This window comes from Zophobas morio, unplaced genomic scaffold (assembly GCF_036711695.1).
Source record: "Zophobas morio isolate AGI-343-1 ecotype UQ-CSIRO unplaced genomic scaffold, CSIRO_AGI_Zmor_V1 ptg000002l, whole genome shotgun sequence".
Taxonomy (NCBI): Eukaryota; Metazoa; Arthropoda; class Insecta; order Coleoptera; family Tenebrionidae; genus Zophobas; species Zophobas morio.
The window spans coordinates 15722361-15748718 of NW_026972107.1; the positions used below are offsets into that span (position 1 = coordinate 15722361).

A 26358-nucleotide genomic window follows, 5' to 3' on the forward strand; every position below is an offset into this window, starting at 1 on the left:
TTAATTTTAGTTTTATGGCCCATACTATTATGCTATTTTTAACGAGACTGCTTGTTATTGTTTCTCTGATGAGTTTTATTGTAACGCGACCTTGCGGTTTTAACACGTTGGTTTTATGGAGTATTTGTTTTTATGTGTTTAAGTGTTAAATTGTTTTTGTAAACAATCTTTTATGGGCGGATGAATGAGGCGCTTTAATTGCTGGAAACGTAAACATTTGAATTCAATTTCACTTGTCCAGTAGATCAGTTTGGTGCCGTTGTGTCACCATCGTCTTCGTCCTGGTCGAGGGATGGCAGTAAACAAGCGAGCCGTCATTTTTCATTATATACTTTATTATATCATAAATATACATTCATTTCAACCACTTTATATGAAAAAAACCCATAACAAATTATAACTTAAAATGATGAAATTAAAACACAATGGCAGGTTAAAAATGGTAATCTTTTGACTTCTTCGTAAGACTGTATCGCGCAGTAAGATAAGAAGTTACACATCAAACAGTACAAATATACATAGCACTGAAATTACCTAAACGTGCTGCAAATAAAACCAAGCCTAAGAAGCAGGGCTGTTAATCGTTTACAGAATAAAATACCGATGTTTAAAAGTGTCTAAAAACCGAAAGTATAAAGAATGTGACATCTTACAGGTAATTGTTACAAAATTTGGAAGAGTTTTTTCAGTTCCACCATTAACTGCCAGTCCGTTTTCACAAGGTCGTCTCGGAAATAGTCCTTGCAGGCATCGATAGACTGTCTTGATATCTGAAAATATAAAAACAACTTTGAGGAGAAAAATACACCCACAATTTATGTAAATGCAGACTATTGCGCAACATCAACCTTTGACAATTTTACTAAATCCATAAATTCCCCGAGAAAGCTTTATTGCTGAACGCTGGCCCGACCCACAAAACAGTACAAGTCCGATTTTATGGCTACTATTACGAAAGAAAGGTAAAGAGACGTCGTAAATATTTTTAAACGGGCTTCTTCCGGAATCATGCCATGTTTAAAAACGATAAAATACCAGACTAAACGAAAACGTTCAAATTCTTTTATAGATAATGTTTTATTTGGGGCACTATTTATTATCAATTTTTTAAACTTCATTTATTATAGCACTTTTCAAAGAACACCTGACACAATTTCGATGAGAAGCCAAACAATTTTTACGTAAGCTATATGTTAGAGGCAATTTTGAAAGTTTTTGAATATAATTTTAGAAATTTATAGCACTTTATGCTTTTTAATTGGCACAAATTGTTTATTTTTAGGTAGTCTATTACCAGTGAGACTTATGGCGTCTAACAACTTTCGTAACGATTTTGATTTGAAGGTGTTATAAAAATTTGTTTTTTTTTTGTGACATTTGCCATACTTATTTATCTACATCAAATAAACTAAGGTTGCTACTAAAACAAACTGATGTTGTTATAAATTTTCTACACTATTTAGAAACTTTCAGATTTGTTTCCATTATGTAGTTCATGCAAAAAATAAAAATATTTGCCGTGTCCAAAGTCTATATTTAAATTATTTTGTGGTAACCTGTTGCATATTTAATGACATTTTCTATTATTATTTAATAGCTTAACTGCTAAGAATTTCTTTGTAGTAAGCTTTCACATTTAAAACTGACCAAAAGTATTGCATTTTGACATTATAATTTTAACAAAACATAAATATATTGACTAAAAAAAAACTTCATTGACAATTTCGCATTTTTACTTATAATTTGAATGATTTTTCGACTTTTCTGTCGACTGAACAGAGAAAACGTCAACTGATCTAGTTCGGTGTGTCTACATCTATTTTCGAAACGTGAGTTTCGGAACATGCAATCACAGGTCTGCAAATTTCACAAAATTATAAAATGTTTTAAATTCACGAACTGTTCATTTTGAGGCAAGTGAAGGGTGATTAACACCCACTACTTAAGTCACGAGATTATTTACATAATCGTGACTGGAATAAATCAGAACGAATCTGCTTCATTGTTATGAAAAAGTTGCGAAAGATGGCAAAATCATGATTGGGTTTTATAACCAAAATTGTGAAGAGAGCGTTCGTTTTATAAGAGAAGATATAGAATTCTGTTCCTAGCCTAAATTATATGTTATGTGTACCCGACACGTGTAGTAAGCGTATAAAAGGCAACAAACGTTGAAACAGTTTTCTCTGTTTTTCAAAGTTTGGTAAAAAAGCGACCTACGAACGGAAACTTTAAATTGTTCGGAGGATTTTTGAAATGTTAAAATTGACTTGAGTTCGTCTGCCGTCATCAAAGCAAATAATTTGGAAGACAAACTATTTGATTTTTATAAAGATTGTGTTATTTGATTGTTACGGGTGGATTGACAAATAGTACGACTGAGCAATAAGTACAGGTATCAAGAAATAATGCAATTCGAAGCTTATCAAAGGACGAAAGCAAACTACTTACGGTATATTTTTTATTATATAATTCTTATTGCTTATTACAAAAGCGAGCATTACGTAAAGAGTTAATTATACTGCGCTTCATAGTTTTCAGAGCATTACATAACATTAAGTTTATCAGTTGATGAACACTGAGTACAGCTTCCTTATCCAATTTCAATATCTAAATCAAGATCATTCACGACTTATGGCCACTTTTAAGCCTACCAACTTGAAATTCTTAGGTTAATATAATATAAGCAATCTACAAATGGAGCTGTCACGCACTTTGGAGCAAAATAAAATTTGTAAAAAAAATATCCAGTCGTCCGATGGACTCTATTATAATACAAGGTGGATTCATAAAGCACGAGTACAGAAGAAAATTGGTAAAAGATATTAAACATAAAACACGACTACCTGTCATCTGGCAACGACACTATAAAAACGCAATGTGACAAAATACAATAAAAATACATACGTAAATCATTGGTCATAACAGTACTACTAGAAATTCCAGTCTTGATATTGTTAAATAGCATAACCGTCACATGCGTGTGCAATATCGTGATACATTTTCTAGTAGCGTTTAACCTCGGTCGAAACTAAATTCGGGCAAATGACCTAAAATTGTGTTATCAGCCCGAAGAGAAGACAGTTTATCTTCGTATTCCCCGGAACATATCTGTCTTGTAGCGGAACCGGACGTTGCTAGGGCCGGATGTAGGCCAGATGCGTCGTCATTGACGACCTCATCATTTCAACCGTGCTTCAATATCCGTTCTACCGTAATCCACTTCAAACTCACTGAACTGAAAATTTCAATGCGGAAAAGTTGCAGACTATGAAAAACGAAAACTAAAGTATGCTGCCGTGTCATTTTATTATGCAGGATGTTGGTTTGGTTTCGTTAGCGTAAGCAACAGACATCCAAGTATAGTAATTAAGCTGAAAATGTTCGATTCATATCTAATTTCTCGGTGCACTGGAAGTTAAAAAACTACATGAAAATCAAAGGGCCTTAAATAAATAATTATATGTAATTTTCGAGTCATAAGTTGTTGAATTTCATTTTCACAAAGATGTGTACATTTCGGACCTTTTAGTAATTTGTTTAATGAACGAGGAGATTCTTCTCATACTGAATTTTGCATATTATTGTGATTACATGGAATACTACTTGTATATACAAAACGTTTTACAAAGTTATATACTGAGACGACAGACACACTGAAACGGGGGACCCATTTTGTGATTCTCTAGAGGTCATTAAACGTCGAGAAAATATGAAACTAGCCGTTCGACGGATGGCTTGGGAAGTAAAAATTGTAAAAAATGATATGTAGTAACAAAGTAATTGAACTAAATCCGGAAATAATTCGCGCCCGAATTTTTGTGACATTTTTTTGGAATAATTTTCCACTCGATAAATTATTGTCGAAATGAACAATTGTCCGTGGGAATAATAGTTCTCGAACATAATTGTCCGTGAACACATTGACATTGAATGGTTATGACATCACAGGATGATCTATACTGAACTCCTGAATGGTTTGATGGTGTAATTTTATTTTTAAAAGCACTTGTTCATCTACACTTCTTCAATTTATGTTTAATAACAGGTTCATCACATTAAACGAAATTCTAAGGTCAATGTTTAACGTTGCGATAAAGCGTTGAAACCTCTCCAGGTATTCCGGTCGATTTTGTGGCGGCTTTTCAAGCGACTTCTGTTACTGCTTCTGCATAATGAATGTTTCGATTAATCTGACAAAATGTTGTGCACTCCCGGATTAAGCTAACAGGTAAATATAAATCATTGGTGCAGTACAGCGGAAACGCTTACGGATTAAAAAATTGCAGTGTGTAATTTAATATGTACGCCAATACGACCCTGGCGGCTATAATAATTAATTTTGTCGGACGTTAACATGCCATCTGAGAATTTTACGGCGACCGGATATTATGTGGAGTTTTTATGGCGATCCCAATCGGATGGAAGGCGGTAGGATGATTTCCATCGAGAAAAAACACATTTAATTTCATGGATAATCGTAAATACGCATCTTTACTTCAATTGGAGAAATAACTGAACAAACTGTAAACGAATTACGTTAATAAAATTTCAACGTTCGCCGTCTTTTTTTGCTGGCGCGTGTTTAACCCTCAAACAACACGTGTAAAGTTCCGGGTGCACGGCGGCATTCACGTCAAAGATCAATTAATGAGCCATTAGCTGAATTCCACTAAAATAATTAAATCCAGAGGGAGTGCCTCTGCACATGCGAACGGAACTCTGAAACCCATAGATCATTTATAGTCAACAACTTTGCTCAATTATGAATGTACATTATATACTTTATTCGACATGGTATACTACAAACAACCGACAAAAAAGTAATGCAATTTTTTGCTGGCTAATTGAGTTAATTCTTTTCGATACGGACTGTAACTTAGTTTATTGTAAAATATAAACTTGTTAAAAGTTCTTGGACTATGAAAAATAATTTCTTCTGCGGATTCTTGTGGTTGGTGGACTCTGCGAACGAAAATGTGTTATTTTCCTTATTAATTATTCCATACACTGAGAGAAGTTGTTATTAGAAAACGAGGGTAAACGAATTTAGACAAAAATAACACTTATAATGGGGGTACACAAAACCATCATTTGTGATTTTTTTATGTACTAACACAACGACAAGCATGTTGCAAGTTTGTGAAAATCAATCATCGTTTTCCTAAATCGCTTGACTTGAGTTGTTCAGATTTTTGATATGCATGTCGACATAAAAATATTTCGTAGAAGACCTTGTTTTTCCTAGAATACAGCACATTATTACTTATTAGTCTCACAAATTTGGCACAATAACGAAGATTGATGAACTTAATTCTCAAATTAATCACAATAATACTTCAATTGTGACGTAGTAAGACAATTACTCTGAATATAATTATTGGTTATGATAAAAAATACAAGTTTTTTTGCACAACTTGACGTCCATTTTTATTTGTTAAGATACGTGGACACACTAAAACGGCCATGGATCCGTATGTACTTTAATATAATAGTTAATTAAACATTATTATATAAAAAAAAAAACGTGTTTAAAAATTTTTGTTGAGCGCCGACATGTTTATTAGATTAGTTTTTGTACATTTTACAAAAATAAGGTGCTGCCAACCTTTTCATTCACGTTTTCTCTTCTCTCACTAGTAGTTTCTGCGTACACCAAGGCATAAATTATAACATTAACAACATAACTATACAATGCCTTTAATTATTGTCAGTTATTTCACCGTAACTGTCAAACTGAACAAGGGACGCGTTGATGCTGCCAAGATTATTTTAAAAATAAATTGCACGGCTTACTCGGGAGTTATTTTTTTGGTTACATATGTGGTATTTGATGCATAATTCGTTTGATAAAATGATTAAACAAATTAAATGGCGGCGTCTAGTTTATCTGTTCTAAAACTGAGACAGGTTTAGGTTTTTTACTTGTCGTCCCTTTAAAAAATTCCGTTTTTTTCGTTATCGTCCCGCTTTGAACCGAAACCACAAAGTTTTAAATATTAAGAATGAAACTTTTTGTTTTAATATTTTTGCATTATGAAACACTGAACAGAGAAATGACGTATATAGTGTCTCAGCTAAAATTCCGCGGCTTAAGATATTTAGAAGGGATTGAGATATTGAAACTCTGTAAATGCCATTGTTTTGAGCTTCAAGGGGGAAGCTTAATTTAGTACACTGTAAATATGACGCATATACATGGCGTCGGCGTCGCGACGTAAATCTATATATTTTTTACTTGGAAAGTATATTTTTTTAACGGATTTTGAGGGATCGCTAAATTACCATTACAATGATATATAATACTTATAGATATTTATTTCATTTTCAGTCGATAAAAAAAAAAAATTGTGTGAAATAAATTACTTGCACTTTATTTTATAATCAGCAAGATATGTTTCAAGTAGTTATTTGAATATATTGGTACGATGATCGGTGATTCAAAAATCGGCGCGGGTAAAACGCAGCAATTTAGTTCTTAGTAACTCAATAAATTTACACGACTAATTACACACCGATTATGTACAGAATAATTGCGACTCGAATGGATTTGTCTAGACTCTATTTCTTTCATTGTCTGGATTTCACTGACTGCTCCCGACGGTGGTTCCGATTTAAAGAGCGGTCCTTTTCGAACAGTCCTGTCACCGCTTCTAGGCTTATTCTAGAGCACCCATCGCGACTTCCGCTTCCAGGCTTTTCTTTAGCGAACGCTGCCCAGTCGCCGTCGCCGACGATGAGTCACCCATCATCGCAGCACATACTAGAAAAACTACAAGGGTCGTACCGGGGCAACGTATGAGTTAATTTCCTAACAATATGTTCGAGCTGTCATAAAATAGTGGTAGCTGTTTATTTCACACCACTTCCACTTTTTATGTATATAATTTTTTTCATCAACTGAGAATGAAATAAATATGTAAGTGTTGTGTATTATTCCAATCATAATTTAATAATCTGTCAGAATGTGAAAAATATATACGTTGCTATTTAAAAAAATATAGTTTTGCATCGCCACATGTATACGTTATAGTTGCAATGTGCTAAATTAAGCTTCTCCCTTCAAGCTAAAAAACATGGTGTTCGTAGAATTTCAATACATGTATCTGTTTTCAAGATATTAGGCCGCAGAGCTTTAGTTGAAACACCCTGTATATTATTTTTAAATGAAATAGTTAATATTTCATTTCAAGAATTTTCTTTTGTGTTTTGGTGGGCCGCGGGGTTCTCCCGTCCCTTTTGTGTCTCTCGGAAAGTTGATCACTTTATGTTTCACTTCAATTTCTTAGTAGTTTCAAGTGTAGAAGTTTGAATTTTGAACGGGTAGTTGGGATATACTTCTAGTTTTTCCGCAAGTGACAAACTTTTTTCAAATGATTTTGTTTTTCTTCTCAATGCCATTTTAAAAATGTATATTTAACAAAATGTTTTAAAAGGCTTCACAATTCATACAACACGTACAAGAAAAATTGAAGGAACGTTAATTGGCCACCATGAACTTGTTATTTTTGGTATTTTAAAATTGCAAAAGCGTATCGTAAGAAACAAATCCCGTGTTGTAATAATTACATTAAAAACAGTGTAATTTATTTTTCTGGCGACCCGCTAATGTTCAAATTCGACATTTTTATTACTGGAGCGTAAGAAGCTATAAGGAAGTATCGTAATCGAGTCTATTGGGCGATCTGCCACTTTCATGTTTTCTTGACGTTTCATTACCCCAAAAGTACGAAAAAAAAAGGTCTCCCATTTCCGACTGCCTGTCTGTGTGTCAAATTTGGATATCGTGTATATGGCAAAACGCTAACCAACGATGATATGACGTCACCTCAAAATTGTACATAGTAAATGTGTTTTAAAATTTATAAAAAACAAGCTCCTACACGTGTAGTTTATAAATCCGTGCTGAGTTTTTACCTGAGACGTCCAGATTTTTGGACAAAACATCAAAATTGTATAGTAAAAACATTTTGCAATTTAATTTTGAAATAGCAAAACCGAATGTTCTAAAATCCTGCAGACGTTTTAAACTTGGCGGAAGTATTTTTAATTAAAATATAAAAAATTTAGAATTGCTTATACACGGTGGCTAAAAAGTTAATAAATGAGTCAATTTATTTTATTGATTACATTAGAAACCACTCAATTCATTTTCTCGAAATTTTGGGATTGTAATACTATTACTGTTAATATATACCTACAGGGTTAGTATGAAGTCTCGGAACGGTCGAATTTTTATTTTACTTGTTATTTGAAATGCTTTTTTCCCGAAATTTGCTTTGGATATATAATTAAACATGGTGACTTGATTACAACATTTTTCCTTTTTTTATGGCTCTCGGTTTGCCACACAGGGCCGCCTACTTTTTTTTTTTTAATGGAACACCCAGATTTTTTTGACATTTTCTGAAGCAGAATACAAAACTACTTTCAGAAATTATCAACATGTCTATTTCTACTGAAACAAAAACTAATAAAAAAAAAATATCACAAAAAACACCTAATGTAAAATCACACATAATAATTCACTGAGACATTTTGTTGATCGATTGCATCACTATCAGATTGTAAACGGAGAATCGTTGAACATTTATTGTAGTTCCACTCAATTTATTATGTATTAGTATTTTCAAAGATGACGTGATTTTACAATATTAGGTGTTTTTTGTTTCTGAATTTTTTTCAATTTTTTTGTATCACAAGAAATAAATAAAAAAAAGTAGACGGCCTTGTGTGTCAAACTGAAAGTGCTAAAAGGAGGAAAAATATTGTAATCAAGTCACCATGTTTATTTATATATCCACACAAAATTTCTAAAAAAAATCTTTTCAAATAACAAAGTTATTCAATTGCTCCGGGACTTTACACTAACCCTGTATATATTTTTTCATAAATTTGGCATGATTATGGAGGGAGAAAATTGTTCATGATTCGTAGCTAAAAGTTGTATTTCTGGCAATGACAATTCAAATTAATTTTTAGCTACCATTTTTATATAATGCAAATTCCTAGATTTCGAAACTGCTTTGTTTTGTTGAAAGAGGCGCGTTTATAAGGCATTTTGTCACACTTAACTCGTTAAACCGTGTAAAACTTGTATCGTACATAATTAAAATAATATTATTTATTACATAATGTGTAACAGTAAATTATTTTAGCACAAGATGTAATTAATCAACATCAACGAACGTCTCTAAAAACGGAGCCAATGAAAACTATTACATATAATCGTAAAAATGACTTTCCCCCGGGTGTCTTTATATTTTTTTCTACAACCGCTGTACAATATAAAAGGAACTAGAGTTTGACGAAAGATATAGTGCAGTTATTGGTTAATTGCTAATCAACTTAAGATCCTTTTTACGAGTTTGTCACAGTAGAAGCAGTAAATCCGTTTGCCTGGAAAACCTTCTCCTGTTGTAAGAATAACCAGGAAAAATTATTTCAATACGGCACGTGGACTTCCTAACTGTGTGTGTAACGAGTTTGTAATTATTGAATTTTACGAGGGAACTGTTGTAAGATGCTTATGAATTGATAGTCGACACACACTATATCTTTCGTCAAATTTTACTACGAAAACTGTCATTCTTTCAAAACTGCAAAATTAATTTCATTTTTGAAACAAAATTGAAAAATTATCGCTCTACATGAGTACAAATTCATTAGAGAAAATTTTCCTAAATAACCTTATTACAAAAGTAAGCCTACGTAAGTCCCAAAATAGTTTAGCTCAATGTACTTATTTGGTTGTATAATTGTACATTGATGTACGTAGACTATTCCAATATTTTGAATAGTAGGATTATGCCCATTACCATTAAATTTTCACCATTGAAAATTACTGAAACGAAAAATAACGTACGACGGAAATTCGTTGCCATTGAAGAAAACTGGGAATTTTACAAATATTATAAAGTTGTTAGGAAAGTCAGTTTTACAAGATCCTAACACAAAAATCCTTCAGCATAGATAGAACTGTTAACACGGAAAAAACATGGTAGATGAACGGCCGAAAACTCTATGTAGATGAATCGATGCAAGAGAACAGAAATTGATAACACAGTGTTAGGTAGTGTTGATTTATTAGCCACAGTGTTACTTAATTAAATTAGGTTTATGAAGATGACGAGACAGGTTTAGGGAAATTTCATTCATGAAATTTCCACTTCCAACCAAAACTTCAAAATAATCTCAGGAACAAAACTGCGAAAAGTCGAAATGGCACTCTAAAACACGCTTGAGCCCAACCGGAAAATACATATCGGAACTTCAATCTCATCAGATTTTAGAGATATATATAACTGTAATAAAAGTTCAGTTCCATGGGACTAAAACATTTAAATCTCTCGAGGAAAACTATTTCAGTCGTCTACACAAAAAAAAAGACATTGCGGCAACTGAGAAAACGCATTTTTATGCTGACGTGATTTTTTAAATATATGTAAAACTGTAACCACAAGAGTTACAATTTTTTTTGAGATGACGTCATTAAATTTCGAGAGGTAATAAAACGAATTAATTAAAGTTCTGTCTAATCTCAATCCTCAAATCAAAATTGATGTTTTATCAAACTTACACATTTAATGAGATAAAGTGTAAAATTTGATACTCTAACTCGGTAAACCGTTTTCAAATTTTGATTGATATTTACCACCTTTGCAACAATCTTATTTATTCGTGAAAAGTCAAAGAACGTCAAAAACCATGACCCCACTGCAATATTTCCCTCGACCACTCTGCTCGAAGAGCAAAACCCAGCAGACATTGCCGAGGAAAGAGTTAAAGAGATTTACTGGCCATGACACATGAATCACATGACGTTCCTCAATGGTCACGACTGAAAATAAACAAAAGAATTTTTCAAGTGGTAGAAACAATGGCGAGTGCTTCCACCAATGGCCAGACGCAGTTCTGTGCTTCATGGTTGTAATTGAGATAAACAGGTCGCTGGGCCAGGAAGGACAAACAGGGGCGTCGCGGTGCATTATTGATCCGGGTGAATGCCCCGCAGCTTGCTGCATCGTCGTCATCGCAATAGGGTTGATCAATGAATAGAGGGGATGAATTCAAAACAAAAGTCTCAATGGCGCCCGGAAATTCCCACGAAACTCGCATTGAACGGAACGAAACAATGAACTCACCTTACTGACGAGCATGTCCGTAACCTCAAAGTGTCTCCCGACCATCTTGGGAGCCTCACCGGGAACTGGCTCGATTTTTATGCAGACCTCCTGGCCTTTTCGGGCGTTCTCCACGTTTTTGTGGTTCACTTCGATGCTGGTAACCACGCCCAAATCTACGAACTGGAAAAGAACACATTTATTATCTATTGTGCACTGGGGTTATGTTGTTTGGATACGTGGTAGGTTGCACCAGAAGGCACATGGTAAAAGAAATAATAAAAAGCTGGGGAACAGGAAAAATTAAAGCAAAATGTAGAAGATTTTCTCAAAACTAACGAATCTATGGACAATTTTTGCGATTTCTTTTCATTTGTTGCTGTAAATGCAACCAGCAATTGTTACGAAAATCTACCTGAGCTGACATGAGTAAAAAAATTACGGGTTATAAAATCTTGGTAAGTTGATATTGAAGAGTATTATAACATGCCGACAATAGACCTTCAACGCAGAATAATCATTTTTCAAATTCTTTTGAAATATTAGAATAAAATTTAGGTTACCATACATTTCTTATTTATATTTTGCAAGAGTAGCTACTCAATTTATATATTTCGTTTTTGTCTTGTAAATAGAATTATTCTGTTTGGAAAATAAATCTTTATTTATTTATTTAATTTATTTGAATATTAACTTATACAAATTGTTGCTCTGTGTACCGAATTATGTAAAAAAGGACAAATCAGTGAAGTAAATTTCTGTATTCAATAAAAAAGGCAAATTTTATTAAATGGAGCAACTCCAAAAACGGTCTACTAGTGTAAATCGCGCGATCAAACTCGTTACTAAAGTAGACTAGATAGATACAATATTGATTATTATTATTTTTAGGTTTCTATTAAGACAAAAATAAACAGATATTTAATATTTTTGTCTTGGTAACATGTGTAGTTCTAACTGCAATTTGCTTTTTTTTTTTAAAGAATGTGAATAAAATTCAATGATTTTCCGTTGATAGGTAAATATACTTTTTATTGGCAGAAATTCTTCTATTTTTCTTCTTTATAAAGAAAAATCTATGAAGCAATTGTCGCACCAAAAGTATTGTGGGTACACAGAAGCGAGGGTATTAGACTACTCCGTCTCCACATTGTGGATTTCCATAATCCTTAAACACTTAGAAAAGATAAAATGGACAAGGATCAAAATTTACTGGCTTGACTTTGAGAAAATTTAGAATTGGAAACGAGAACTTTAAATATTTTAAAGCATACAGTAACTGATGTTTTTAACAATAATAAATCTTTATTTAATAAATTTATTACGGGTAGACTTTAGATCGGAAGTAGTAAATTTGGGCCTGTCCGAATTACGGTGCATTTTTAATCCGCAATCGAACTGCGGTCCAAAATTTTGTAACTACCTGATCGAACTGCGGTTAGGGGTTAAGCGGTGGACACAGTTATTTAAGGCTGGCGTCTGGTTCGGTTTAGCCCTATACTAAATACATTGAAAACATCGTCGCGGTTTCCGGAGTTGCATTTTAAAAATATGAGATATATCGCTTTAAAAAAATTATATTTCGAATTAACAAACTTCAGTCCAGGGGACCTCCATATTTATATTCATATTTAATATGCAGTTTTTACAAAAAAAAAAAAAAAAATTATAAAGTTGAACAACTTTTACATCACCTTTTAACCGGCACATTGATGCATTTTTTGACGAAGTGCTGAAGTTTTTTGCATTCTGAGATAGGAGGTCCCCTGGGGAAAAGTGTCAGCTTTCTTTTGATACCATTTATAATGTTAAAAAATCCACGACTGAGGTAAATAACTCGCGAAAAGTCAAAATCTATTGAAACGAGAAATCGGCATTAAACGAGCTGTGATGCGGTAGCAGAATGCAAGTTTACTTAGATGTATTTAGTATTGGGCGAAACCGAACCAGACGCCACCCTTAATACCCAAAATTATGAATCAAAAACTTAATAAAAATTTAATAAACAACTTTAGTAAGTACATTTATTATCAGTAAATCGACTTTGATTACTTTTCGATCCTGTTATGCATGAAATCACAAATCACAAAATTATATCCAAAAATCATTACTTTAGATTGGATCATTTTAGATTCTATCTATAAACCGGATATTTTTCAGTATATAATTTTTCGTTTTTATGTTAAAAATTCACTTTCTTTTTTAAGTGTAAAAAGTATTTGGTTTTCGTCAAAATTTAAATTTAAAGCACTAAATGATGTTTCTAGTCTGAACCCCTACAGTTCAAGAACCAACCGCAATTCGGATACGACCATATATTTCATTAACAAATCATCCTGATCCACTAAGTAATCGAAACAACTAACAATTTAAAACGACACAGGAGGAAACTTCGGAATGAAATGTATAAAAATTAAAATAACGTAATCTAATAACATATCATCTAAGGGGGTAATTTCAAGTTCTTTTCTTAGAGGGTATCTCATTTGCCAAAATCACTCTTATCTTAGTAGGTACTAGTCCCGCCCACCCGCCCTCTATTCTCTTAGAGGATGATCATTTGCCAAAATCAGTCGTATCTTGACAGTTACTAGACTTGGTTTGAAACTCCTGAAACCCTCGTATTTAACGGGTATATTTAATACATGTCTCTTTTTTTTCTTCATTTTCATTTGTTTTTTTAAATTTGTTTTTTTAAGAATGTGAATAAAATTCAATGCTCTTCCGTTGGCAATAATATTTTTTTTTTACATAAATTCTTTTATGTTTCTTCTTTGTTAAGAAAAATATACAAAGTAATTGTCGAAAGTTACTATCGCGCGTAAACGTATTGTCGGTACCCAGCGGCGAGGGGTATTAGACTGCTTCGTCTCCTCACTGCGGGTTCCCATAATCCCTAAACATTTGTTGTTGTTGCTCAACATACTTTTAAGAATGATCACAGAATCCACGGAAACTGTTTAAAATTAGTTAAATCAGTTAATAACGTAAATTTCTGGATATTCACAAAAGTCTAGAAATATTTTGAAAACAGGGATAATGTAATGACTTTGGATCACACCTTTTGGAGTTAGTGAAAGTTGAGGTAGGGAGTGGTAAATACTAAAAAAGTTGGTAGGTTTGGGGGTGTGAACTCACCTCTTTGCTGGGGACACATATGGGAGTTCCTTCTTTAACGATTCCCGCCTCTACCATGACGCCCACGACAATAGGGTCACGCGAGTTGAAAACGAACTGTGGTAAGATCTTCAATTTGCAAGGGAAAACGGCGATGTGTTTGAATTCTTCGCGTTTCTTTTGCTTCAATTCTTCCCTATAGGCCATGAACTTGTCGAAGAGATGGTAAATGATGTCCGCTTGGAAAATTTTAACACCCAAGGTGTCAGCCAGCTCTTGAGCATCCCTCTCAACCCTGACATCGAACGCCAAAATAGTAGCATATCTGTAATAATATTGTTTTGGTACATACGCTGCAGAAGATGTCACTTTAGACATACGTAAATAAACATACAAACATAGAACTCGGATTTTATTCTTATCTTATTTGCTTAGGATTGAAAACAGACGGTTATGTGAGAAAAGCTAATACAGTAGTCGTGTTGTGCGTTTCGACCCGGTCATTTTCGAAAAATGATCGACGCACAGTTCCAAGAACAAGCACTAAATTGGCTGTTAGAAAGAGCCATCGGGATGACATGCAATCTCACAAATGGTAATTATCCAAAAGAACCACAATAAAAACTTACTGGCTTTCGTGCTCCAACATGATAGATGCTTTCATCACATCCTTCTTGACCACAGGGCCGATGCGAATTCCACTATACTGAAACAAAAATCATTATCACGAAAACCGTAGACCTAATGTTGACAGATCAATCCATTATTATCGAACCATTTAATTTAATCGAGTGTTATTTCATCCGGTCCGTTAAGTGATTGATTATTACTGTCGTAGGTAGGGTGTGTTCTTATAATAAACGAGAAGCGGATGCACGCCCTTATCAAAATGGGCTTGGTTAATTATCGCCGCCACAGTTTCTTCGGGATTACAAGGACGTTAGAGATAAAAATAACACGGAGATTACACATGATTTTTTTAATTCGTTAATTTTTCAAAACACAATTTCAAATACGTTGTAAGAAGAGGCATGTTTTTGTTAAGAACGGAAAAATGTGGTTTAGAGTAGTTTAAATAGAATTTCACTCGCCTCTAAAGCACAATCAATTTGCGATTTAGTGATTTTTTTAATAAATATTTATTTCGTTATTTATTAAAAAGTTCATTATGTTGGTTTAAGTCTATTGATAAATTCATTGTACAACTGTTATTTTTACTTCCCGACCGTAAGTTAGTTGAATCGCCAATTTCATCTTTTGTCGACGTTTCATGATTTCAAAAAGATAAAATGTAGATTTCCCGTTTCCGTTTGTCTGGTTGTCTGTTGGCGATTTAATTAAATTAGTAATTTCTGAAATTACCGGATATACGGTTAAATCTTTGATGTATTCAAACAATTGTATTTAGACTATAACGCTAACCAAAATTTCTTCGTCCCCATCAAAACTTCGATGTTAGTTATCTCAATTGCCAAGTAAATCTATATAAGTATGTATATAACTGTGATTTATTAATCCAGTTTACTTTTAACACAGCCCCTATAGGTAAATTAAAAAAAAAAAATCAATTACGCTGAAAATTTGTGTACGCTTTAAGGGTATCGTGATCATGGTAAATCTTTAATAAAAACCTATTTACCCATCTCTTAAAAAAATTGATGACATCATCTCAAATATTCGCAAAGTTAATTTCATTTGAAATGTGCCTAAAAACATACTTGTGTACATGTCGTTTATCTTTTAGAATTGTTTATACAGGGTGTCCTAAAAAATAAAGAATGCTGTTGTTATTAGTATTACACCGCACCTATCACAACTTATACATAAATTTTGATTAACGATTGCTTATGAATATCTTAAAACGTTTCCAAGACTGTAGAGTTATCGGTTTTGCAGTTTCAAAATTAAATAGCAAAATGTTGTTACACAATTTTGATTTTTTTTTTTTTTTAATCTGGACATCTAGGATAAAAACTCTTTTATATAAAATTTAAACAACATTTATCATTGTAAATTTTGACGTCATCCCATTGGTGATGCGGATTATTAGTCAAATTTTGGTAAGCGTTTTACCATCTACACGATAATCTTAACGTACATATAAAATTTGACAGCAATCGGTTACAAGATTCTCTGTCTAATAAAAATTGACGCAGATGACAGACCGACAGACGGATGGAGACGGAAAACTATTTTTTTGTACTCTAGGGGTTTTAAAACGTCGAGAAAACATAAAAGTAGACAGTCGCTCGATGGACTCCATTATATTTCCTTAGCTACACTCGGGAAGAAAAATTGAGCTCTATTGATTGTCCTTCAGGGGCAAGGGAAGTTCTGTCCAAACAACTTTAGACCACATTTTTTTATGATACGCTGTATGCGCGAGTTAAAAAAGTGAACATATAATAATTAAACCGCAGATATTTTTTGTAAATATTTAGTTCTCAAAAATATTTATTTTTCTGAGATGATGTCATCAAATTTCTGGAATGGATAAAAAGGCAAATTTTAGTTCATATTTTGTAATTGCTAGATCAAGTGGCATGGTCAAAAAAATTTGCAGGTGGTCCTAATCGCACAGAACAGTTGCGTGCAAACCACCTGAACGGTAAGGTTAGTTGTGCACTGCGGTCAGAAAGATTTGCATATGATTTTAAAGATTAAGACCATAAACAGGTACTGCCTGTTCTAACAGTTTACGTGAGTGTTGATCATTTAAAAATAAATAAGTACGGGAGGCATAATTCATACTTTCGAAGACAGATTTGCACACGTATTTATTAGTCGTTAGATATGTATATATTGAGCTGAAAATACTTTTTATAGTTGGTTGAGAAATTACTTTATCTTTTTACATATCCAAACGAAATACTATAAAATACTTATATTTTGCCCTTTTTTTCTTAATATACGTAGCCATCTTTTCACAACTAGAAACTTAAAACATGGGTAAAATGGTACATTTTTGCAAGGAAATATGGATTTTGCAATTATTGGGCAAAGTCGATATTTCCTTATACAAATTTTCCATCTTAAATATATTTTAAGTTTCATGTTGTGAAAAGAAATCTACACATATTAAAACAAAAAGGCACAATGTAAGACCGCCCACCCGCCCTATCTCAATTGTGATGATTTTTTTTGTTCACCGTGAACCAAGGGGGCGGAGCTTAACAGCAAAATACTATTTCATTGCAAGAAATTAAAAACATGGTTTTTGAGTATCGTGTTCAAAGAATACTATGTACATTAAGGAAAAAAAGGCAAAACATAAACCCCGCCCACCCACCCCATCTCAATTGTGATGATTTTTTTCTTCTTAGAAACACGTTCGCAATTGAGATAGGGCGGGTGGGCGGGGCTTATATTTTGCATGTTTTGTTTACATACGTAGTGGTCTTTTCAGAACAATAAACTTAAAATATGTTTAAAATGCTAAATTCTTCTAGACAAATATGGATCTTGATCGATGTGACAGCGAATGAAAAATTCATCACAATTGAGAATTGAGATCGGGGTGGGTATGGGTGGGGCCTAATCTTTGGCTTTATTTTTATTAATATACATTGTATTCTTTGAACAACACGATACTCAAAACATGTTTGTAATTTCTCGTAGAGAAATAAGGATTTTGCAGTTCGGCTTGCTTGGCTCATGACGGTTAAAAAAAATCATCACAATTGAGATAGGGCGGGTGGGCGGGGATACATTTTGCCTTTTTTACTTATTATGTGTAGATTTATTTCGGCAACAAGAAACTTAAAACACGTCTAAAATGGTAAATTTTTGTAGTAATCTACTTAAATCCTCCACTTTTCTTCTACAACCCCATTAAATATGGTAAAAGTTGAACATCAAAGTTACTCTCAACGGCAACTTGGCAACGGAGTTTATAAATGACAATTTTCAGCTGTAAAAGCAACGTCAGAGGGAATAGCAACTGCAACGGGAACTTCAACGTCAACATCAAGTTTATAAATCCCACTTTAGCTTTGAAACTGCAAAACCGAGGGCTATGAAATCTTGCAAACGCGTTAGGATTATCCTAAGCATTGTCAAAATGTATGTATTCGTTTTTTTCGGAAAAGCTGGATATATTGTACTGTACTTCAGAAGCGCGGAAAGTTCTGTCTAAGTAAACTGGACGAATTTATTCGTTCTTGCCAAATATACTGTAGAATTAATGGAACTGTAAAGTAGGAGTAAAAGGACAGAGTCGACTTCTTCGTATCAGCGAGGTACCTTTAGGTAATAATAACCATTATAATCCCATATTTGCACGCAGTATCCAATTATCTTTTTAGGAATTGGAAAACTGACCGCAGCGCGAAGTGACCAACACCCACATCAAGCTGGCCACGATGTCAAAGGGCTCCGTTGTAGAGGTTCAATTTTGATATTATTTCAAATGTAATAACAGTAACAAATCCACTACTTTGGGAAATATGTCTAATAAAATTATTAACAGACATGGACATTTTCATATTTTGTGAGACCTGAATGTCGGAAAAACCGGAAAATAGATATTTCTCAAAAAGACGTAAGTTACGTATGGGAATAAAAAACAAAATATCTTCGTTATCGATTAATTAAAATATCCACACATGGACGTTTTATTTCACACCTGTCGAAAAAAAAATGATTTGAAGGTTAAAATTTTTATGGCAAAACTTTGATCGTTAATTGTTTTAGTTATTTATAGCAATTCCAGACTCAGGAATGTAAAAATTTTTAAAACCAACATCGGTCCTCAGTAAGTGGACACATTAGTCGACTCCGATAAAATACCACTATTATGTTATTTCGATTGTCACGACACAATTTTCGAGATATTTTTCCCTTGCTTGCTTTTTTGTAAACCGCAAATTACAAGCTTCAAGATTTAGCACAGAAAATGATGGGATTCCTGTAAAACATCATTTGTAATATCGCCATATCGTCGCATACCAAAAGCAATAGTCATTCAACTTGTTGGGAATTGAAGTTCTAACTTTTTATTCAGCATTTCGAGAAATACAGTCTCTTAATTTTAATTGTGATTTTGAAAACCGTAAAAAAACACTGGCTGGGGTACAATAGAAGAATTTGCAACATTGCAAATATTTTGTTGGTGCATGAAACAACTATTTGACAAAGGTGCAAAACAATGAATTTAGTGTGGAAGTCGGAAAAACAGACCGAAAGTAATTAATAAACGTTCCTTTAAATGTCTACCAGTTCGTATTTCCTGGATCTGCAAGAAATTATTTAATTGTACCTTTAATCACTACTCCGAGTGTAAAATGAGGCTGTAATATTGTTATAGATCGGATTTACAAGCCATTAAAACAACGAACGCATTGTGTTGTGAAAATGCACGTAATTTTAAAGTCGGCATAAACTACGGCCGCTAAACAATAGCACAATACAAATCATTGTTTTATTATTTAATTTTCTATTAAAAAAATGCATATTTTTTCATTGTGTCGGTATAGCGGCAGCATCCGCTCACCGGATGTGGGGAACGTGCCAAGACGCGAACTACGTGGCGGAGGCCATATCACGCACGCCTTGAGGACCCTCCAGACACCGGGACGACAATAACATCGGACGCATCACACGACTTCCGTCGATTAATAATCTCCCATTAATATTCATAACTTGATTCAGCCTTGTAACTCATCAGCGAAAAGGGGCGGTTTCACGGTTTCATGAGTCAGCCGGTGCAAGAAGAAAAATGTTGGCGTTGATAGTTGATCCTTCAACTTACTGGCGGCAGTATAATGAGCCAATTAAGGTAAAACATATCGATTCCATCGATATTAAACAGGAGTCGGCAGCTTCAATTTTTTTCTTCGTTTTAATTTAACCACGTTGGAACTAAACATTAAGTTAACCCCGGGCCAAGTCATTAATAAATGTTGAATGTATGTGTGATTTATGTTGCTTTGATGAAAAAAAGTCTTGGAAAGCGAAATACAAAATCACACATTTCGCAAAAAGTTTCAAAATTAATTCCAAAGATCGTTGGTCAATTCCTATCAAAAAATGTGCAGTGTGTAATTAAAGCAAATTTTCAAAATTATTGTTGGGTTTTCCTTATCACGTCAGCATCTGTCCACCTCTGTTACATATGACCCCATAAAAAGAAGTCACATGAGTTAAGATCGGGTGATCGGGGAGGCCACAGAACTGGTCCATTCCATCCAATCCAATTTCCAGGAAATTTTTGATTAAACCACTTCTGCAGCGTAATGGGCGGAGGCTCCATCATGATAATACCACATGTCTCTTGATACATTCTCCATAGAGCTTTCCCATGTGCAATTAAAAAAAAAAAAAAATGTTTGACCTGTTAGTCGCGATAGAAAATCGATCTTAAACTGCATCACTCCAAATATGAGTATTGTGTGAATTAACAACACCATCTTTTGTAAATGTTGCTTCTCAACAAATTGCGGTTCCTCTCTTTTTTTTTGGCAGATCCTTTTTTAAAATTAGACGTATACTATGGTGTTAGAGTTTATTATCTCACTATTCTTAAACTTAGTAGCACACACGACATTTCATACAAATTTTCCATTAATTGTATCTCGAGAAGTTAAGGATTTTTATTAGAGGAATTTTTGGTTCGTAGTCTCAAAAAATCATAATCCATTGTCATACAAAAAGTTTTCTTGCTATTCAAAAACACATGTATTTTTGAGTGTTCTGAATTTTATAATACCTAACTTTGGTAAACATTTTCATTAGGATACTGTGTAGATCCGTGGGACACGCTAACTACAATGTCTGTTGTATGTCTATCCAAAAAACTGATGGACGTCATCTGACAATACTATTACATAAATTTCATTTTAAATTTATGAAGTTATATCGTCCTTGGCCTATAGATTCGTAGTCCAATTTTAGGCACACAAGTCGTATTTATCATAAAGAAATTATTAAATATTTGTTGAAAAATATTTATCTTATCGATTATTTGACAGATTACTTAAAAAACGCCTCACCTACATAAATATGGAAAATATTGTAATGTGCGCATTAAAAGTGATATATTTATCCATTTCGAGAATGAACTAGTGATTGATTTTACCCAATTTATATAAATTCTTCAGATGTTTGAAATTTTACATAAGACAAAAATATTTTTCAAAGAACTAAAAAAAAGATATCAATAATAATGTGTGAAAAATTATTATTCGACAGTATTCAAATATATAAAAAATATACTACCTATAATTTTACTTGAAAAAACAAAATCGTAAATTACGTGTAACTCGAAAGTTAATGATGTTTGATCACACTGTATCAGATACATATATTTGTAATTTAGTTAATACGAGTGAATAAAACAAGATCAGCACATTTGCTTTAGTAAAACGTTAAACGTAATTTCTCAACAAACTATTTGTTACAAAGTGAACCTCTTGGTAGAAAATTTAAGCATGGACAATTGTGTCTCAGAAAGTATTAATTATTTTTCTTAATTCTTCAAATTATATGCAAATATTTCTGACCGCAGCGCGCAACTGACCCCTGCCTCTCAGGTAGTTTGCTCGCAAATCTCCTGTGAAATTAGACCCACCTGCAGATTTTTTGACCGCCGAGCGCAACTAATCCATACCCCATATAATCCCGACTTTCTCATAAATATTTTGCTAAACGTACGAAATATATGCAGCTTGAAATTTGTTTTCGTTGGAGAATTGTAATGATTAATCTTGACACTATTACATTTTTTTTTAATAAATGAATTGTATCGAGTTTTTCCGATTTGCAAAAAATTTTTGATTCCGACTTTCGACTATTTTACTATATTTATTGGTACTTTACGAACAATTAATATAAAATGTACAGGAGAATTGTCTAGACCAAAAAAAAAAAAAAAACACGCTGAAATATTTAACATTCCAAACATTACTTCCAGTATAAACTGTGCAATATTCTCATTTTACAAAATTTTTGGTGAATAAATAATGTCTTATACCTTGGAAAAAATAAAAACGTATTTTGTTTAATCCACTTAAAAATGAACCATATCCTTTGTTGAAAAAAGTTAATGTCATTTCCGGAAAAATCAAAGGTGAAGCTGTATTGATTTTTTGTAATAATTTCCAATTCCAAATTTTAGCTGCTTCTATTATTCAAATATTAGAGTGGAAGCTAAAGAAGTATTGTATTAAGCTCCATCGGGCGACTGGCTACTTTCATGTTTTTTCGAAGTTTCATAATCCCAAGAGTACGAAAAAATAGGTCCCTGTTTCCTTATATTTAATAATGTTGTAACTGTACAGTAGGTCGTAACTTAAACTTGTGAAAATGACCACAGAGCACAATTTAGGGACTTTTAAAACGCGAGATTACAGCCAACTCGCACAATATAAGTTGGATGTTTTAAGAGATGACCTACGTAATTTAGTGACGTAATGAGCAGAGAAAACTAGATCAGAAAAAACACCTGCTACCTTAATGAATTAATTAGTTTTCTCATTTGTTTTGAGGAGACAAAATCAATTAAATTTCATTTTCTTTTAACATAAATGGATATTTTGATTTGTCACCGCTGATGCTGGTTATCTGTACGTGCTTAATAGAATTATTTCGAAATATATACATAAACAGTCGAAGTTAAGCTAGTGTAAATTTCTCTGCGAGATATTAAAGTGAAACAGGTAAAACACTCGGTGTAGTACACTTATTAAAAATTTTACCAAGACAGTGATTGATTTAGAGATACAGATTACGGATTACACTAACTACGTGTTTATTCATCCTCTCTAGAAGGCTGATAAAATCTCAAAACATTATTATCAAAAATTTGTTATTGAAAAATACGTCGTAGTGTGTTGTTTTGTGCTTCAGGAAGTTTAAAAAAAACCTATAATCCGATTTATTTTATTATCTCATAAATAGCTTATCTTATTTCTCTGAAATTCTAAGAATACCGTAGTGCATTTATTATTATTACATCGTATATTATATCTAGAATATGTATCATAACAGTCAATTTATTCACAACAAAAAATTGATGACGTTATTTAAAAAAGAAAAACATATTCTTTTACTTTTTAAAACGGTTTACCCAAAAGGTCTTTAGATACAGAGTGTGAACCCATAACATAATATAATATTTTAATAAATATTTTTGACCAATACATCATTACATGCCTGCGACGAAGAAAATTCTGTTTCTCTACTATGTTTCAATCCTATTTAGTAATCATATATATATATATATATATATCTCCTGGTAAATGAAAAATATCATTACTCTTATAAACAAAAAGACGGTTAATGTTTATTGAAAAAAACAAAAGTCAAAAATTTATTGTTTTAACTTCAGAAATAAATGGAATATAGTTTCGAATCAACTTATTACGTCAAAATTTATCAAAATCCCTATTCTGTCTGATGGTAACGATTTTTGTTCGCATGTTGCGCACTAAACTGATACGGAGATCTATCATCACTCCAAGGAATAAAATTACCATCGCGTTTTAGTACTACCCTAACTTACTAAACCGCTAACCATTATAACATTATAAATAGGACTGCGATTTTCATTGAAGATAACGCTAACACGACTAATACCTTCGAGCTATTTTCAAAGAAAACCTAATGAATACCAACACGTTTTGATGCATAAACTACTATAAAGTGCTTTATAGCGGCTATTTGTTCATCTCTGTCATGAGAGGCTTTACCTTACGAATACTGTTCGATAACTGTTTACTCGAGAATCATAAAATACGTAAACATACGAAGATAAAATTATTGTTGCGACGTTCACCTCCTACTCTACTTGAGACAATTAAAGCCATTGCAGAAAAAACCTGATTTATATTTTCAACTTTGTCGTTTCAGCGAACACGGCGCTAATGGAAAGTGCTTCCGGCAAATATTGATAGAATAACATTAGCGTTCCTAGGGGAAAACGGGCTTAAAGCTCATAACATCGAAAGCATTTAAAACCGACTTGTTTTTAGTTTATTTGCTACATCTAAAATATGCAGTACTGTAATAACAACCAGTATACTTCGCCCAACCAGTAATTAAAACATGCAATGTGCCACTAATGGCGACATTGATTATGAAATTTCATAGATATTACGCAAATAAACTTTGTTATTACACATACTATGTAGTTTCAAGATTTGAGTCGTTTGTGGAACAAACAATAAAACACAGTCTTAATATGGAGCCCAGTGCGACTATAAAATCTGCGTAAAGTGTATCGACCTTTCCATGTTTAGAAGATTAGATGTTTCCATTCTTCTGTAGCTTTCAAAGAAAACCACCTTTCGTCGTTCTCTCTTGACAAAAACCGCTGTTTTTGAAACCTCGACGTTAAGCCACTGGTCTATAGTTACTCATTCTAAACATGTCATTATTATCCGCATACTAGGAATTCGAACTGTTGCTAGAACCAAAATTCCAGTTAAAATGCCGCCCCAGGTTCACCTTTAATCCAATTAATACAACCACGCCACCGTCCATTCCCTTCCCAGAATCGTACAACAGAGACACCCACCGACTTCCGGTGGTAAGGCGGCGAAAGATCGAATGATCGGTTCGTCCAACGCGGCATCTCCTTATAGATAGACCTCGCCGACATGCCGCCGTCCATCTGGAGGCGATACTGACAAAAGGCCGTTGGAAAAAAAAAGACACACAGTAGATATCAAACACACATGCATGGATGTTGACTATCCTTAAATGGAAAATCGCTCTTTGCTCTCGCTCATTTTAAATTCAAATCATGGCAGATGGAACGTGAGAGATGCTCGGTGTGGGAAGGATGAGATAGATGGTTTCCAGATTTTCTTCCAAACGTCATCTATTTGTTCAATATACGTTACATAAAAACGGGGCCCACGCGACAAATTCACCGCTATTTTGTTTTTGGGTAATTTATTTCATTCAAAACAGATATAATGGTAAAGAGTAGGAGATGCACCTCTATAAGAAATCGAACGAGATGAGTTAAGTTTCGGTTTGAGTAACTGTTAATCTAGCTTATATATTTTGCAAAAAAAACACGAAAATTTAGAAATTCCAATGGCACCTCTTCCACGAAAATAGTTTTGAGATATCTTCTTTGTTTTCTAAAGCCACCAGCAACAACAAATTTAACAATAATCTAAATTTATGTACAAATAAGAGAAAAAAAAAAATTAAAAGATAGGTTTAGAATAACGGAGATTGAACACCTTTTTGACAAATACTTATTTAATAATTTCTCCGATGACGTCATTAACCTTCTAAAGGGGATGAGTTAATCGTTGTTGGGTAATCAATATTGGTAGTATCTTGCCGAAATTTCACTGATGCGACTTGAGTTAATACATCTGAAATTTTTTGGCTACATCCAAGTTTCATTTTCTCGTTTTATTAAAATTCTTATTCAATGGTGTTTTGACTTTGACTCAACTGCCAAGTTAGAACTTTTGTGGTAACATAATCGAAGGTTATTTCGATAGAACTTCCCTCGCCCCTGAATTACAGGCCAATAAATCCCGTTTCTTTGAAAAATTATAAAAAAATTAAGATTTTTGTTTTCTGCTAATTAGTATAAAGTAAAAACCAGTGATGTACTCCCAGATTTTTTGACTAGAATTTTTCAATTACTCAATTTTTCATTTTTTTGTCTTTTCAGATTTTCAGGTTTTCAAGTTTAAATTTTTTAGTTTTTCAATTTTTCAATTTTTGGTTTCCGTTTTTTATGTTTTTCAATTATTCGATTATTCAATGATTCGATTTTACAATTTTTTCTTTTTCAATTTTAATTTCTTCAATTTTTCGTTTCTTCAACTTTTTTATCTGCGATTTTTCGAATTGCAATTTTACGAGTTTTCAGTTTTTAGATTCTTTCTTTTTTTATTATTATTATTTTTAATTATATTATTTGAATATTTCGGTTTTTCAATTTAATTTATCTTTTTTCAATATGTATAAAAATTTTTAAATTTTTGGACCTGTAAATTTTTAGATTTTTCAGTTTTTCGGTTTTTCAGTTTTAGATTTTTCAGATTCTCTTTTCGATTTTTCAAATTTTCGTTTCTTTAATTTTTGATTTGCAATTTTTCTAGCTTTCATTTTAAATATGTAATAAGAATTATTAAGACCCACCACTGAC

At 33.0% G+C, this 26358-nt stretch overlaps 1 protein-coding gene and 1 long non-coding RNA gene across 3 annotated transcripts in view; one reads left to right on the forward strand and one right to left on the reverse strand.

Moving 5' to 3' along the window:
- Positions 1–342: 342 nt before the first annotated feature.
- The window catches only part of LOC135128835 (eukaryotic translation initiation factor 5B), a 45149-nt gene continuing 19133 nt past the window's right edge, over positions 343–26358 (reverse strand). Inside the window, exons 10-13 of the mRNA XM_064055917.1 lie at positions 14870–14946; positions 14262–14565; positions 11145–11306; positions 343–770 (exon numbers count right to left, since the gene is read on the reverse strand). Coding sequence (XP_063911987.1) covers positions 663–770; positions 11145–11306; positions 14262–14565; positions 14870–14946 — 651 coding nt within the window. The 3' untranslated portion in view covers positions 343–662. The remainder of the gene's footprint in view (positions 771–11144; positions 11307–14261; positions 14566–14869; positions 14947–26358) is intronic.
- LOC135128846 (uncharacterized) lies at positions 14760–18711 on the forward strand. 2 transcript variants are annotated; one of them, XR_010280467.1, is made up of 4 exons: positions 14760–14835; positions 18151–18302; positions 18354–18488; positions 18545–18711. It is a non-coding gene; the product is annotated as an uncharacterized LOC135128846 (long non-coding RNA). The 2 variants fall into 2 exon arrangements; XR_010280466.1 differs by lacking the exon at positions 14760–14835 and having other exon boundaries at positions 17998–18302.